The sequence below is a fragment of the Strix aluco genome, chromosome 12 (assembly GCF_031877795.1).
Source record: "Strix aluco isolate bStrAlu1 chromosome 12, bStrAlu1.hap1, whole genome shotgun sequence".
NCBI lineage: Eukaryota > Metazoa > Chordata > Aves > Strigiformes > Strigidae > Strix > Strix aluco.
Window position 1 is genome coordinate 17,543,169 of NC_133942.1, and position 17,897 is coordinate 17,561,065.

General features: G+C 40.9%; 1 protein-coding gene across 1 annotated transcript in view; it reads right to left on the bottom strand.

The window, feature by feature from the left end:
* MCTP2 (multiple C2 and transmembrane domain containing 2) overlaps positions 1 to 17,897 on the bottom strand; it is a 121,146-nt gene that overhangs the window by 68,336 nt on the left and 34,913 nt on the right. The window contains exons 7-11 of the mRNA XM_074837539.1: positions 17,403 to 17,479; positions 16,107 to 16,218; positions 14,093 to 14,128; positions 5,504 to 5,668; positions 3,546 to 3,676 (exon numbers count right to left, since the gene is read on the bottom strand). Of these exons, the coding sequence (XP_074693640.1) occupies positions 3,546 to 3,676; positions 5,504 to 5,668; positions 14,093 to 14,128; positions 16,107 to 16,218; positions 17,403 to 17,479 (521 nt within the window). The remainder of the gene's footprint in view (positions 1 to 3,545; positions 3,677 to 5,503; positions 5,669 to 14,092; positions 14,129 to 16,106; positions 16,219 to 17,402; positions 17,480 to 17,897) is intronic.

Consider the following 17,897-nt stretch of genomic DNA (forward strand, 5'->3'; position numbering starts at 1 on the left):
TTTTTATTCATTTTGCAGAGAAATGTTACTTGAGAACACTACACAGTAAATTTTGGGGTTAAATTATTTGTTAAACTTTATCAGGGAATCAAATGTTAAAATTTCACTAAAAGGTGCTGACCTTAGCCTCTTACAAGTAGTCATGGAGTTGTATTTTATTACCCAATCCACAGTTTGAATTGTGGTAAGTATCCTTAAATATATATAGATACATATGAAGAAATCTGCACACAACATTGCCATTTGTTTCCCCTGCAGAATTCTGGAAAGCCCTTCAACAAAGAGGTCAGAATCACTATCACAGTATACAGTAAGATGCATCTGATTAATATTTGAAAAGGAATTCCAAATGCCACAGGTGTCAGAGACAATTAATAGGGTTTTATTCTGACTTATTCCACAGATAAATTTTGGTAGTCTGATTCTTCCTATATCTTGGTGAAATTTAAATGAAAGGTTTGGACGCAGCCACAGTATGTTTTACTGCTCCATCCCAAAAGCATGGCCTTTAAAGTAAGGATTGTTTCTTGTTGCAAAGACACTGTTTCCTGGAGGCATTCATCATAAAGATATTGGATGCACTCCAATCTCATAGCTCATGGTCTTAAGTCTAGCAATTTTTGTAAAACCTATTTCTTGAGGTAAATATGTGAAGAAAAAAACCCCCAACATTCAACAGCATTTCTTTTTCAAAACATATTCCTTAATGCAGAAACACTTTCTAACAACCTGGCATAAACAATTTAACTCTGCCTGGACAAATTCTGCACACGTTAACACCTTTGTTTATTAATATACATTAACATCCTCTCCTGTTTATAGCATGCCTCTTATCCCAAAGGACACAAAAAGCACTCAATAAATGTTACTAACAGTTCTGTGCAGACTAAATAGAGGGATTATTTCATCCAGCACCAAAACACAGCCACCCCTCAGTGTTGGACCCTGGCAGCTGAACCACTCAAAGCTGCAGTATTTTAAGCAAGGAAGAGAAATTGGACCCAGTTGAAAATCTAAGCGGAACACAAGTAGGCTGAATGTAATAATTTAGCTTGTGATGTGCACTGACAGCGAGGGTCCGTTTCGTAATAGAAGGAAGGGTGACATGAAATTGCACTGAATGTTTCCTCACTAATTCAGCAGCAGACAAATGCCCCAGGTGTTAGTGTTTAGTACTGGAGGCCCAATGCATTTCTTATTCTACATGTTCCATAAGCTCCACAGACACTTCAAGTCCTATTTCAAGAACAATATTTTACCTTGAAACTAAATTATACCTGGGAGAAGAGCCATGTTCCAGGGGCTTAAGGCATTTATCCTACATGAAATCCTGGGTCTAAAGTAATTAATGGAAGTCTTTATTCTACAAAAGTTGGAATATCAGACACAAATTATCAGACATGACTCCACCCTGTGCATCTCCTCAACTTCATTCAAATATTAAAAATATATCAAAAGGTCTAATCATCACAGTTCAACCTACACATCCTTGAGGGGAGCATAATGAATCCTAACTCTATCCACAAATTGACCACAGAATTATTAATTCAGATCCAGCAAATGTAAATTATTTGAGGGCAGTTGGGGTATACTGTTATGTGTAATGACAGAATATAATCCACAAACATTTTACTAAAGAATCTTTCTTACAATGATGTTGTGAAATCCAGAAATCTCAAAACTCAACTTGGAAGTCATGGAGACAATAAACACGGCACCTCATAATGCTGTTTTTCCTACAGAATCCTTTTCCAGATTAGACTGCATTTGAACCTTTCATAAAATATTATTTATTGGGTGCCAAAAGTTTCTACACTGTAAAAACAAGACTTGTTATTATGCATTTATTATTTACCTATTCTTGCAATCGCTCTTTAAAATCTAGTGTAATTTTTTCCTGTTTTGATGCTACAGCGAATTTGCTGTGCTTAAGGCAACACAGCAATGTTTTTCTCTCCACATAGACAGCAAAAATAACTTTAAGGTAAATCTAACACACACAGGGTTTCCCAGTCCTGAAATCTTTAATAATAGAATAAGCATTTTGCTGATAATTTTTTGCCACACTGAACACCACCTGCCAGAAACCAGTAGGAAAAAAAAAAAAAAAAGGGAAAAAAAAAAAAACAAGGAAGAGTTGCTCCAGCAACAGGGAGACCAAACAGAGGCAAGCTGCAAACACTGCTACATTTCTTAACCCTAAACAGAATATCATAAGTAATAAAAGTAACTGTGAGAATGGAAGGAACAGATTCATCTTCAGCCACTTCCCCATGTGATGAGCAACAGCATTCAGCCAGAAAGCATTTCCTGCTCTGCAAAACCACAAACATTTGTAGAGCCAAAGGGCATTGTTCTTTTCAGTGAATAGTTTCAAACTATTTGAATGCTTAAAGTAAGAGAATGTTCTTATGAGTTACTGCCATTTAGTCAGTAAATTGTGAAACCCTCACCAGGTGAGAACAGCAAACAACTGTAGACAGGATCCCTGCCCCTAAGAATTTAGAGGTTGTGGCACTGATCCTGCAAAAGCAGATAAGCACGGGCAGACCCAAGATGGACTCCAGTAAACTAGATGATTTTTGGTGCTACTGCATGTAGCCAACTGTGCAGATACAGTTTGGGGAGATAGATCTAGATGACAATGCTGCAAACCAAAAGAAGGAAGAAGATACAGTTACTGCCAGTAAACCAAGACTGTACTAATACTGTACAAAATAAGATGGAGTTAGAGTGGAAGGGAAAGAGCAGGACATAAGAGTAGGAACCACATTCTATTCCCATTAAAAAAATAAAATAAAAGGTTGACTGCTATTGACTTTTTGTGAGATCATTACTTGAGAATCTGAAGCTATAATGGAATAGTGCAGTGGGACAAAATCCAGTATCAGTCAGGAGATGGGAAAATCACCTGCAAGGCTGCCCTTAAAAGGATGCTTGAAACAACATGAGTTTTGGTGCAAAGTGTGGAGCACCAAACCCACAGAGATCAGTCTTCTGGGGCAATGGGGAAGAGATCATACAAACAAAGCAAATCCAGGTTACAGGACCCATATGTAAACAAGGTTACAAGAACACACCACCAAAGTGCTAACAGAAAAAATGGACACCAGTGCCACTCCCAAAAGGAGCATGAAGATCCCTGAGCTGGCACCAGCCTGAAGTCACACATCAGCCCTGCAGAGCACAACAGGATCTGGAGCAGTATCACCATGCAAACACAGACAAGTACTGCCTCCTTGCTGCCACTGGCTCTCCCAGAAACGGCCACCACTGAGCTCCCACAGTATTTTGGATTTTACAGTCAGCATGTGCAGAGTCAGCTTGGGTGTCTCTGCATTCAGGCTGTGGCTAATCAATTACCCATTAATAGGTTTTAATAAACATACCCTTACAGAGACATGTGAACATGACCAGAATAAGGAGAGAAACATACAGTGTGATGCTGGTAATGAAAACTGATCAATTTTTTAAAATAATAATAAAAATCACATGTTTTGTACTTACCCCACCCCCTAAAAAAAGCAAAACCCCCCCCAACTTACGTTCCCAAAAGCTCCTCGTGTTTTTTGTTATCCTTTCTCCAGACCTCAATGTCCAACATATCCTTCCTGTCAGAGAAGTAGTGAAAATCAAACTGTTCCCTCCACTGAGGATTTGCACTCTTACACAGTGTCTAGAAAACATGCAGTTATAATATTTACTTTTCTTAAACGGTACTTATTTCCACAGTAAAGCACATATCAATTGTTCTACAAAAACAGGGCCGGATGTTAGGGCATCAAGTACTAAGGTCAATCCAACCAAAGCTCCCCAGCCCATCATGCACAGCCTCATCTTCCTTAAAAACTCTTTCCTCTCTCCCAGTAACAATAAATATGCAAGTATGACATGAACGAATGGCTGGAGGAATTCTGAAATGCCAGGTGGATCCCCCAGCTCCACTTTCAGTGGACCATGGTCATCATTCAACATCACACACTGGAAGAAATCAAGAATAACCCCTTTGAGGGCAATCACCTGAAAACAGGTTTGAATGAATTAAGGAACCCACACCAGTACTTTTACCCTTCTGCATTAAGATATAGGCAAAGAAGGAGCAGCCTTGAAATTATTAACATCCAGTTCATTTGATATCTGTAAATTGTCCCTCTGAGTTCGGTGAGATTGTTCACATGTTCACGTTACTCTGGATATTCACTGGATTATGACTTAAATCACTTGCAATTCATAACACACTACACTACCCACCATCAATACCAGCACAGCCACTGACAGAACAGGAGATAGGGTTAGCTGGACCTTGACTGAGATTCCTCCCACCTTGTCTGTTTTTCTGGACCCTGAGAAATTGTACTTCGTAAGTTGAATAACTCCAGGAAAAAACATTAGGTACTGCCAATTTGAAGTCTTATTAGGGTGTAAAAGCAGCAGTCCCCAACTTTTGCTGGACCCCAGACAGAAACACTAAACAATTAACTCGCTGCAGACAACATTGTACTTAACTCCCCATTTTAAACTTTTTAATTTTCTGTGACTGCAAACAGCGCAGTCTTGCAGATTCATGACACAGGCTATGGACCATTAAAGAGAAACATAAAAAGGGATCTTAACTGGAATAACATCTTTATTCTAAAATAACTAACCCATTTGTTATTTTTCAAAGCTGTTTTTCTAAATAAAAACATTATATCATGACCTTGGTTTGAAGTTCAATGTGGGGGACAGAGTGCAGGTTTCAGATGCGCCTACATCTGAACGTTATGTTCTGTGAACTGGCTCTGTACATTTTGTACAGGAGGGGGTTTGTTTGCTGCTTCCTCCTTCTCCCTCCACACTTCCAGTTCATGACATACACAGCTCTTGCTTTCTCAACAGAATATTACTTTAATTATAGCCCCTCTCCTTATTAGACTTTGGAGATGAAAAGTATATCTTTGGCAACCCCATTCACTTCTTAGATTCCCATGAAATGGTACCGGATACAAGTAAACACAGCCTAGAGGAATAAAAATTCAAATCAAAGCCATGGACTATTCTGTGCGTGTTGCTTGTTGTGTTGTTTTTCCTGTTATAGATAACATTTTTCACAACAGGTAGTTTAAAAAAAATAAAAGAATTCCTCTGCACTGGGAACCATTTCAGGTCTGCTTTTCCAGCATACCTAACGTTGCAAATGTAACTTCTGTATTGGCAGAGAACAAAACATGTGTGATACACGTAGCTTTATTTCGTTTCATGTTAATGTCAAACATCCATCAATATGATGATTATGTTAAATGCACAAAACCAGATACACACAATATTCCTAATTTCCTATTCCTATATTGGCATGTAAAACATATTAGTAAAGTGTTAATGGTCCTGATCTGGTCTCCTGGTTTTGATCTCACCTATATAAAACAGATTCAAGAATAGTTCCATCTGAGGTAGCAACACTGGTAAAAGAAACACCAAGTGCCTTATCGGTTCCAGCAAACTTAAAGAAATCCTTAATACTTACCTTACTCTTGTATCTCTGATGTCCCAGTTTGAGGAGAATGAAAATCTCTGCCAAGCCCCCTCCAGGGATGTTCTTCCCCTCCAAGAGTGTGATGGTGACCAGCCCGTTCCACAACTGGTTCTTGCGCAGAGAGTCGGAGAGTCGCGCGCTCCGCATGAACGCTGACTGAAAAGCAAGTCAGTGACACAAAACACTTAATACACCCAAACCCATATTTTTATGCTCAAACTGACTGTGATAGGAAAGCACCAGAAGTGAGAGAGGTACCATGATTCCCTAGGAGTAAGCAGAGAATGGAATGCAGTAGGATACTACGGCTTTTCTGCCTCTACTGTACTATGGCTGGCTCCATGAAGGGACAGAGCTCAGCATCAGATCAAAATCAGCAGGGTTAGCTTAAACCACCAGAGAAGTTGACTTCAGCTAACCTGGCTGAGCTTCAGCAAGAGCAGACCTCGAGCATTTAGAGAAATCTGTTACCTTGGCTCAGAGAAAGACACAGGAGAGCGATGGGGAGGAGAGGTGGGAGAGAGGAGAAACTAAACTCTTAAATGTCTCTAGCTATGTCCATAAAACATGGATCTGGCCTTCTCCTGCATTCCTGTCTGGGGTGGGGGGGACAGCCCACAGTCATAAAGTCTATGGCCAGGTGAAAGGCTGAGCACGCATCTTCCACCTCCTCAATCACTCAACCGCCTGTCGTCCGTGTTAGCTCTTCACCTGCTGCCTTTGCAGCTCCTGCTTCCAGAAACTGAGCTCACGAATCAAAAATACTGATGCTTGCTGAAAAAACACTGACACCAGCGGGCTCTTTATCTGGAGTTATGGTTACCTGGTAGCCACATTTGTTACCTTTGCAGCTTCATCCTACATAGCATGGCTGCGCTAACAGTTTGCTAACTGGCAATATTTTATTGGACAGAGGATGATTAAATAGGCCTTTATTTGGGGGGAGTGAGCTGGAAACATTAAAACTCAAGGCTATACTTTTCTTCCCGCAGTAAAAATCCTGCCATATTTTATTCTCGCGAAGCAACTTTTAACTCGCCACACTTTGGAGCTTCAATCATGTCATATACAGGTGGGAGCAAGACGGAGGAGAAGATTTCACAAGTCACTTTAAAACAGGACGTGTTAGCTTTAAAAGCAAGTAAGAAATGTTGTTGCTAAATAAAACGATTGCAAAAGCACCTGATGTCTGAAGATTACTTTTTATGGATCAATTACCCAGCAACAAAATTCTTAAATCATGGGTGGTGAACTCACAAATTTTTTACTTGCTTTTTACTGGTTAAAATGCCCAACTCTGAATCCCACAAGCATATTAATATACTTCTATTTAAACACCCCGTTTGGCTTTCCTGGCACACTGGTTAAAAATTCCTACCTTTAAAAAGAAAACGAGATTTTGATTCATAAATCCAGCTGCAATGTAATTTCTTTTTTATTTTTTTTTTTTTTAAAGTTCATCTTTTAGGCCAAAAAGCTAAAGCATGACTGTTCCCATGGACATACTTCAAAGTCCCGGCAGATATATTCCTCCCTAAACACTGCAACTATTTCAAAATCCTTTTTATAAAAAAGGGAGTAATGTCCACAAGGGATCAAAGGGCATTCTACAGTCTGGCAATCGCCTTAGAAAAATGGCAGTGCTTCCATGAAATATGCCCTAAAATAATTTTGCAGCTTGGTATGTCCTAATTTCGAATTGGATGTTTATCTTGGAAAGGCTTCTATCTAACTTGTCCATAAAACAGCTCCACTTAGCTCTATGAGCCCTGTGAAAATGGAATCCAAAGCTGGCTATTAAAGGGGCCTGGAGATTGCTTCCATATGGCGTAACAGCATGGGAGTGGAGGGCTAAGGCCTACAGCAGGCGCTGCTTGGCTTGAGCTCCCCATCTATCCATGGACACTCGTTGCATTACACCATAACATCTGGATTATTGCTTGTAATGTCCCTGGGAAATATCCACTTCCCATCAAAGCCTTTATCTATCTCAGTTGTACTTTGAACATTTTAGTATTTAACATAGTCATGTTTTGATGTGATGTACTTGCTGCTTTAGGACCAAGGATTTTCCCTCCTCCCCCTCTCCTTCCAGAGGAGGAAGAGGTATTTGATGTTAGTTCACAAAAAAAACCAGACAAAGTTTATTATCCATGTTACAATTTCTTTTAAAAACAAAGCATTCAGTTCTCTTCAAAGCTTCCAGGCTGAACACGAAAGACAGTTGTTATCACTCAGTTTTCAAATCAAATTTGGATTCTTTTAATTTTTTAACGAGGCCAGTATTTTAGGGAGTCACTCAGTGTTGGGGGGCCTTCCTACCCTATGTAGCACACATAATCCCGCCCTTTTAGCCACTGTCTTCACAGGTACCCAAACCACTCCGGATTCCACACAGACCCAGGAAAAATCAGCGCCTGCAGCTCGGTATTACTAGAGCACATTGCAGTGAATCAACTCTGACCTTCCAAAACAGATGGCCCCTAGCAAATGGCCTTGTGCACCCCCTTTCTGGATGGTTGGGCAGCTGCAAGAGAGCTCTGTGCTCATCTCAGAGGAGGGGTTTGTTGGCCTTCACCTAACAGGACCTGGCTGCTTTCTGGATAAGATCTGGCATCACTTTAGAGCATCACACTAGACAGAGAAGCCAAGATATTTGCAACTGGTTTAGGGCATAGCACAGATCTGCAGCACCTCAACACAGGCTCAATGACTGCAGTCTGCTTCCTACATCCCCCAGTCTAACTCTGCCACCGTCACAAGCCTCTCTCCAAACGGAGCAGCACAGAGCCCAGGAAGGCGCTTACCTCACATGCCTGTGGACACCCTGTCACATTAGGAATGCTTTGGATTTCCTGGACTTGACCAGGTTGTGCCTCATATCATCTACACGCACAGCAAAGAATCGCTCTGTGCATGCTCTGCGGCCACCTCTCCAGCCTCCCCAGGTATTTGGCAGGCTGTTCCTCTGACCACCCTGATGGAAATCCCAGCCAAACAGGCAGTGTCTCAGATTCCACTCACAGTTTCTGGAAGGAAGCACATCTGGGGAAACCCAAATGTGTGGTAGACCCACAGACCTGGACCCTCAATGAGTCAACTTTAGTGTTACCTGGGGAAGCCTGCACTACAGAAAATGCCTCCCAGGTGACGAGAAAATGATATTGTATTATTTATTTTAAAAGTCGTACCTCCTGATACCCCGCACCTACTCGTTTCAAACTGATTTACACAGAGTTAATTGATTAAACTTCACAGCCTCCCTCTGAGCTGGCAAAACTATTACAGAGCAGAGCACAGCTAAGTGCAGCAATTAGTCCAACAAAGTTACTCAGGAGCAAAACAAGCACTGAAAAAAAAAACCCCGAACCCCAATCCCTCCCTCCAGCCATCACTACACTAACCTGCCTTCACAATGAGACCAGAAAAGTCAAAGTCCCTGTCTATACTGCCCAGAAAAGGAGGACATAACTGCTTAATCAGCGACAATTTAAAAGTGCTTTTATCTATGGAGGTCTACCCTTTCCCTGTTACCTCCCAGGCTACGGACACCTCCGCACTTGGGTACTTCAGCTGCTTCTGCTGCTGAACCTGAGCTCTTTCCAGCTGTGCTTCCCAGACTGGATGCCAGGTCCTTCAGACCACTCCTGCTATATTTTCCTGTAAACTCTCTTGCAGTCAGCCAGCTCACACTCTGGCTACGTCCCAGACTGAAGTAAAGGTGCCTTGCAAAGGTACAGAAAATTTGGCTAAAGCTAGGATCAGGCTATAGGGCTGGAAATTAGGAAACATGCTTTATGATGGAAGCCGGCACATGTCCCAAGCACAAGACATTGGACAAGCTTGCTTATTCCTTCCTGCCCCCCCATCACTTCTGAAATTAAGATAGTCATGAGATCAGAATTTGAGGGGTTGTCTCCAGATAGAGCTCTGATTTTGGCTGGGCTCTGTGTGCAAATAACCAGTGATATCATAAAGGTCACCTTTATGAGAAGTTCACTGCTGAAAAATGGATATCAACTTGAACAAAAAGTATCCCTCAAACAAGCCAGCCAGAAATAAAACAATAAGCACAAGAATATCCAAAAAACTTTACTCAGAAACAAACTAGATGTTTTTAAAATCTAACAGCCCATGTTTACTGCAGATTTAGGAACTGTGCAAAATCAGGTAAATAATGAATAACCTCTGAAGCAGAAGTATGGCCTGGTCATAGAGCAGGAACCTGCCACATGAGGAACAGAAGATGGTTCTTCTCCCTACTGTTTAGAAAGAACATTTGCCCAGAAAACATACCATGTCTCTGAATAGAAAAACTGAAAATCAGTGTTCACAATACTATTTTCAGAATGTAGTTCCCAGTTTCAAAATTAATATAAAAGTTTTCACACCGACTTTCAATTTTTTATTACTTTCTGGTTCTGGTTTAAAGCAGCAAGCTGGACAAGAATGAGCAGGTGGGCCATATTTTGCCTTCACAGAGCCAAATACAGGAGATGAGCAAGAATGACAGAGCTTTGGAGGGGAAAGAACCAGCTCATTGACCCAGCTTCATAAAATCCTTTAGGAGCTCGAGTCTCCCTGATAACACCATTTGTATATAATCTCCCTCTATAGGCACCCAGTGAATTCCCCCTGGTGCATCAGGGCTGCTTTCAGATCTGTCTCTTCTGACACACGCATACATGCCCCAAGTTCAAACTTGTTTTTGAAGCAATAAAGAGATGCAGAAAAATTGTACATTTAAATGACACGGCAAGGTGACCAAGTGTGAAGCGAGCCCATCTCTCACATCTTTCATTTAAAAGGATGAGACAGAACAACAGAAAGCCTGCTGCAGTCCCTGTGAAGAGGTCAACATCAAAACTGGGCCACGTAATTTGCCATTTGAGAAGACAACAACACACGAATAGGAAGGCTCTTTGGACCTCTCCTCATTAAGCAGGGAAACCATTTTGCAGAGGCAGACTCCCCTTGGGAAAGAGGAGAGGGCAGCGAGAAAGGCAAGTGAACCGACACGAGATTGCCACCACGATGCGTGACCCTGTGGCAACTGAGTCCCTCTGCTCCACGAAACGCTCGGAGAGCGTCACTGCCCACGGGGTATTGTGGGAGAAAGCCAAATACAATGAGGCAGGCAAGAATGAAATCTAACAGCCCACGCAGAAAAAAAAAAAGAAAGGGAGGGATTTTCCAATGAGATGCTGAGGAGCACTTCGGTCGGCCAGCCTTTCAGCCAATTTATTCAATCAGCTTAGGCTATCAAGGTGGCAATTGTGTCGCTTTTGTTTCAGGACTGATCTGCTGCGGGTCAATCCACCCTAAGCAAACCTGCTTATTTGCTTCATAGATGTTCAACACTTAAAGGTTATTCAGCTGTACAAATGCTGGAAATAGCATGGGGGGCACTCAGGGTGAGACTCAAGCCACCCAGGACAAACAAGGCTACTGAGCATCAGCATGTTGGACTCCAGCAGAGATAGCTACCAACTCCCTCTGCGCCCCAGATAGCCCCAGAAAGAAAAACAGAAAAGAAGGAAGAGCTTGCCAATACACAGATATGAGTGCATATATTAATACTGCCTAATAGTATCCTCTTCCTTTTGCAATGCCACCCTCCGTGAGAAAAAGAAGAAAGCTGCACTCTTGGAGACAGCTCCCACAGAGGACAATGCTGTTCTCAGCTCCCATGAAAAATGAGGGATCTGGATGTGCTGCCCATGTCTTGGGAGTCCGCCCAAATGTGCAATGATTCCCTTCTAGCAGCAGTGAAAAATATATACTGTGTAATCAACAGATAGCTAAATCATCCAGTTCAACAGCTCTTGCACCAAAATGATTTAAAAGACAATATTCAGTTGCTGAAATCCTTCCTGCATACTCTCTGTAATGAACGTGAGGCAACTGTAGCTAGACGGGAGATCTTGTACTGCTGCCGTTTTCATTGTTGTCTGAAATGTAGCTTTTCCTTCAAAAAGCAAGGGAGCTCAGAGAACACACAGGAAGAGTGTTCGGAATCCACAACATCCCACGTGAACCCCTTCACCAGTCTGACGTGGAATTGCATCAGGTATTAGTGCCATCAACAGGGGTACTAATGAAAAATGGAAAACCAGCAAGAATCCCGTGATTAATGTGAAAAGACTCATTTAGGACACTGATGTGCCAGATCTGCACTAAGATAACACAAAATGGTCAAATTAGAGTATCACCAGACTTCTTTCATACAGGCAGTACAGATTTTAAAAAGCTGTGGAAGTTATATTCATTTTGTCCATCCTTAAAATAAGTCATTTTCCCTGTATTTCTAGAAGAAGAAAAGCTAAATATGGAAACAGAGGTCACCTATAGTTCAGCACTAAAAAAACCCAGGAAAACTATTTCAAATAGAAAACTTTTATTTGCCTAAACCTACAGAGATGAAATTTAGATCTGTCTCAGTTCAGCTGCTCAAATGGAAAGTATATGGCCTTTTCTCCTTCAACAACAAACCAGTCAGCTCAGTAGCCAAAAAAGAGACGAGTCTGTGTGTCTGTGTATCCGTTACAGAGCTCTTTCCATTTCCCCTGCCCCCCTTATTCCTGTATCTTTATCTCGTCCAGCAACATTGTTTTCTACCCCATCATACTCTCTGGCTATTCTTCCATAACCTCTTGTGCCTTCCCTAGACACCTATATTCCCCATGCACACAATTTTTCTTTCTAGCCTTTATGTTCTGCCACAAACTGCTAGTACTGCTTCCACAGACCAGAGTTTCCTAACTAAAGATGGTTATTGATGTACAGTACTAGTGTTTTAGTGCAGTAGCAGAATCAATAAACTAGGAAATACTGCTTTGTCAGATTTTTCCAGCGCATGCTGGGAAATATTTTTACTGCCTTTGGATGGTCACAGAGCTTTTCTTAAGAGATCACACTGGAGCATGAACTGTGTCTTCCCTAGGAAGAACTGAAGCTCTCCTACCCTCTAGTGACTGGAACAGAATAGAGCACAGGGTTGTAGCTTTTTGCTTTTTTTTTTTTTTCCCCTCTCCTCTTTTAAACAATATTTTCACTTCTCCTAAATCAGTACCACGCTTCAGTATCTCCTAGTTTTATTTTAAAAGGCACAAGCCAGAGTCTTGAGAACTGAACCACCTGCCAGTATGGCTTACAGCTAAAGGTCCAAAAACCTGTATGTAAAAAAATTCTTCAAAATACATTGAGATATAGCATACAACTAAAAATAAAAAAAATTCCAGCAACAGCAACCAAGACAGAAGTTTGGCTATTCTGGACAAAAAGGACTAGAGTTTAAAAACCTGGCTCCCTTTCCCGGGACCCAAAGCCAACCAGCGTCAAGAGACAGCTGTGTGTGCACGCGTGAGAAAAAGGGGGATCAAGCTACACTGATTGAGTGAGGGCATAGTAATTTCCAGAGCTTTAGTTAAAAACTAAAGTGCTGAGCTCTTCAATTATTCCATCACTTTCTGTCATACGGCATTCAGGGATGCCTGGCGGCTCTCCGCGCCGAGCGCCGCGGGAAGAGTTGCGATATCCCTGGAACCGGAGCTCACCAAGCTGCCGTCCAGCTCCAAGGGCTGTACTTTGCACTTCTTCTATTGACAAAAATGTACTTGCTGGCACAATACCTGAGAGGGCTGGCTCCTCTACATAGCACACCACAGTTGTAATGAATAGAACAAGAGGAGGTTAATTATTCAATTTATTTAGGCACAAACCAATAGTTATATAGGGAAAATATCAAGATGCATATGTGTTCTTGTAAGAGCCAAATTCTGCTTTTCAGAAAGTTAGACTGTATAGCTCTCAAGCTGGGTACTGGGGCCTGCAGTTTCTATATCATTGTTATTTACTCAATAGCAAATTAAAGCTTTACAGAACAAATAAAAAGCCACAGTCTGTTTCCTGAACAAGTTAAAATCTAATGCAAAAATGGAACAGTACAGGAATATAAAAGTAATGGAAGCCTGCAGGGATACTACAGAAGACCAAAAGGAAGCAAGTTATGTAGATATGTAGCAACACACAAATCTTGGAAATCCTGTTACATTGCTGGTAATGAAAACTCCCTGCTCAGTCTCCACCCCAAAAACAAAAGGAAATTTCAAAACCCACAGGAGTGACCAAAAGAAATACTGCCTCACAAATTCCCCCCTTGTTGAGAGGCAACCCAAGCAATTAGACTGAGAAGCAGAAGACCCACGTTCAACTCCAGTACCAACGACTGGCCACCTTTCGGGTATCCTTAAGCAACTCAAATCTCCCATAGCTCCTTTTTTTTAGCTGTGTTTACACACATTTCCTTAGCACAGTTTCTTTCTTTCTACAGCTCTTTCCTGGGTGGGGTCTTATTGTCACTTGCCACTAGACACTACAATAGGACCTACAATAAGAAAACTGCAGCGATTTCTCATCACATTAAAAAAAAAGGCAAAAAAGAAAGAAAGCTGCCACCACATTTAGACAGGTTGCATCAAGATTTCAGATTTTTCGTATTTTTACACTTTCTGTTTCAGAGGAGGGCACAAAGACTTTGGGAGGGGGCTTTTTTATTTGAAGAGAAAAAAAATGGATTACCTTAGATGAAGTTCGCTTCTTCCGACTTGACCATCTCTGTTCATGAGTCCCCACCATTGTACCAAAGAGAACCCAGAAAGAGGAAAAAAGAGAAAGAGTAAAACAGAGAAAGTGTTTAGTAAAATAATTCAAACAGCAGCTTATCAAATGTGTTAGAAAAGCTTATTACTAAGTATGGGGCTGGATCTACTACTGCATTCATCTACCTCCCCTCCCTCATGGAACATAACAATCAACAAAATACCTGCATTGCACCAAAAAAAAAAGAGAAAATTTTTTAAAAAAAAAGAGAAATCAAGAATAAAAAGTGGAGGGACCCAGAGCCATTAGTAAGAAACATGGCTTATACTTTTGGTGCCATCTGGTTCTACAGTAAGCTAATTTAAAAAGGAAAAAAAATCATCTTGCTGTTAAGTGCTAATGTGGACAGAGCCATTTCACTGTTCTGATTCCACTGGAAATGGCTGAGCAATTTGCATTTGAAATATGAGGGCTTAAAACATCGTCTTTAAAAAAAATTACAGTGTGCACCAACTCTTCTATCATCTGCACTCTGAATGTTAACTAAGCACCCAAGAGTACCAGAAGTTGCTACTTTAAACCAATGTATTTTCTGTCTCACTGGCTAGGTCCACTTTAGCCCATGCCTTCCTAGAAATCCCAGAAGAATTCCTGAGGTTCTTTTGCCTCAACCGCTTTTTTGCTAAAGAAACTTTATGCGCTTGCTTCCCCCCTTCCTGCAACTCAGTGACACGTGTGCCAACAACACTCTTGTACAAGTTAGAGGGGGAATTCACATCCCAGATCAAAGCCATCTCATAATATAGATATATAAATACAATAACAGCATTTTGAATATTGCCATTAAGCTTTTAAATAACCACATACTGAGGTAGAAATAACTCCACAATTATCTTAATATTGAGATTTTACAATTCCAAAAAAAGGCAACTGTTTAAAAAATAAATAATGAATGGCAGATGTCCCACGTTAGCTTTTTTATTCTGCTTTCCAACCCCTTGAAACATTTACGTTTCTATAATCCTGTTCAGACTGGAATTCCATACCTGCAATTCAATGAAGTGCTGTAAACAGCAACTTTCATACTAGACTATATAGAAGACTTGTAGTAAGATTTTTCTCTTTACATATTTATTACACATTTAAATTGGACTGGCTTGAAAACCAGAGCTAAGTAAATGCCTGACCTTTGCTTTTCCCCACCCCTTGCAGGACATGAACAGGATGAGTTCACCAACACAGGTATGCTCCACACTCTGTGTAAAACACTAGTAGGAATCTTGAAAGATGAAAACAACAGCAAAAATTCACCTGCAGGACCTGAAATTTAAAAACTATCAGCTTCAGTTGTGGTGTTCTCAGTCTCTGGGTTTTTCTGGGTTTCTAGCATCACTAAATGCACCATATTTCAGCATCAGGAGCCAAGTTCAATTTAACTCAGTCAAGAAACTGTCAGTGGCAAAATCAGGGTTTTTACAAGCAATCTATTCCTCTCAGTCAGTGTGCTCCTCCACAAGATTGGTGCGGTTTAAGTCTTAACATCAAATCTCTGCTTTTAGGTTTCACATGGATTTTTTCATTGTCATTGAAAGAAAAAAAAAGTAATAACTTTTTGTTTTTAAAGTGTTAAACTCCTGGGTGGAAATCAGAAAATAGTATGTTCTGGAATAGCAATCACAGCAGGTACGGTTCATCCATTCACTTCAGCAGTTTGTGCGTTGCAGTGGTGGCTACCACATGCCCGGTACACGCAGAGCACTGCCTCAGTGTATGTCACAGCGACAAGACAGAAGCATCCAGCTACAGATGTCTACGCAACTTTTATCCAGTTAAATATGGGGCTTTTTTAAAAGTTATGATCTAGCTCGATTTCAATATTGAGTCTCGGAGGATGAAAATAAAGGTGGCATTTCACAGCAAATCAGATTATGCGAGCTCTTCCCCCCTCCCCCTACACATTTCAGCTATAAATTTGATTTCCTAAGCCACTTACATTTCTCTTGAAGTCTCCTTGCTTGACTGCTAGACTCAAGTTTAATACAATCACTCCCATGTCATCTTCTAAACTGTTGGGATCTTCCAGTTTTAAAACCTGTTCAGTAGTTCTACAAGAAAAAAAAAAGTGCATTTACTGACTCCAGTTAACTCAAGTTGATTATTAAAGGTCACGCTGAGCTGTGCAAATTTCAGCTTCTTGCCTGAAATTCCCAATATTGAGTTTAAATGTTAAAACGGGAAATCTGGAGGGTTCCTTCTTAGTTCTGACAAAACACACCACCCTTTTAATAATGCAGCCCAGCATCTATATAACATTACTTAACACTCATAACTCTCCATATGCAGATGCACGCTGAATTAAGTTACTACTACCTCCACTTCACAGGGAAGAAGAGTGACAGAGAAACTCATCCAAGTGAATTTTCTGACATTAGTGGCTGGGATTTGACTCACAAAACCTGTATTCTGCCTTACCTCTGCCTGTGTTTAATCTCCCTCCGTGACTCAGTTCCCTCTTTGAAAACGGGAATGCTGGTATTTACCTGGTGGCACTATCTCGAGAATAAATTCATTAACATTTCTAGAAATTCAGACGCAACAGCCATGGGAGCTATAATATACCCGCACAGGGAAAACACATTTTCTCAAAAAAAAAAAAAAAAAAAAAGTCGCATAGTGAGGGAGTATAAAAGAGTGAACTAAAACTTGAATTCCTGGCTTCCAGCTCCACATTGAGACCAAGCAGCAGCAGCAGACAAAAGGCGCAGGGCTTGCCTCCGCACTAAATCAGGGCCAGATGAGCTGCCGCGGGGATGGATGGCTGCGGGGGGAGGCTGGAAACGGGGCGCTCCCAGCCAGCCAGGCAAACCGCTCCCCAGCCCAATTATATACAGAAAAAGGCACCCCAGCTACGTGGGGCTAAGAAGGGGTCTCAACCTTCTCCCCCCTTTCTTCTTCCACCTCCATAAATTATTCTGGTGTAGCTCTCCCTAAACAATGCCACATACAGAAACTCTTATTCTTATTCCTAGACACGAAAAGGAAAGGGCGCCTTCTGCTGAACTGGGCTCCATCCAGGTGGGATTTGAATCCGGTACGTAATGCTGGATAAAAACATGCATGTACAGGATTTATCTCAAGTGATTTCTTTTAAAATGTGCTCCCCACTCTTCTATCAAAATAAGTTTTCATGAATACGACAAATTCCAAGCTAGAGCAAAAGCATTTAATTATTTTCCTACGCTTCTCAGATAAGCTGCATTAATAAACTTTAATTAAATAAACATATTACCTATTGAGTTCAAGTTCAGCGAGCGCTACAAATGCCGAACCCATGAAGTCTGAAGAGGTTAAATCTCGATCATACACCTGGTAGCAAAATAAAATAAATATTTCTAATTTTCACATCATAAGCCGGCTTTATCCTGGCCGATAAAAGAACAGATATTTTAAGCCCTTTCAGTTCAATTTTGTATTTGAAAGATCAAAGCTTAGATATAATTCAGGGATAATTTTCCATCTCCCTGCTTTAATTTGTATTTTTAACTAAATATTTAAACAGCATTTTGAAAGTATCTTCTTAATATTATGTAAACAGAGACATGTGTGCTGCTATGGATTGTGCCTGTTCCTTTATGCTCTGCGCAATAGCATAATGAAACGCTGCACAAAAAAATCAGGTACTTTTGGCTACAGATGTTTTAGCAATTAGTGCTCGCAACTGGTAGCTTGCAGTTCTGGTAACTGTAACGTTACTCATAATGAGAAAAGGCTTTGCTACTTGTCA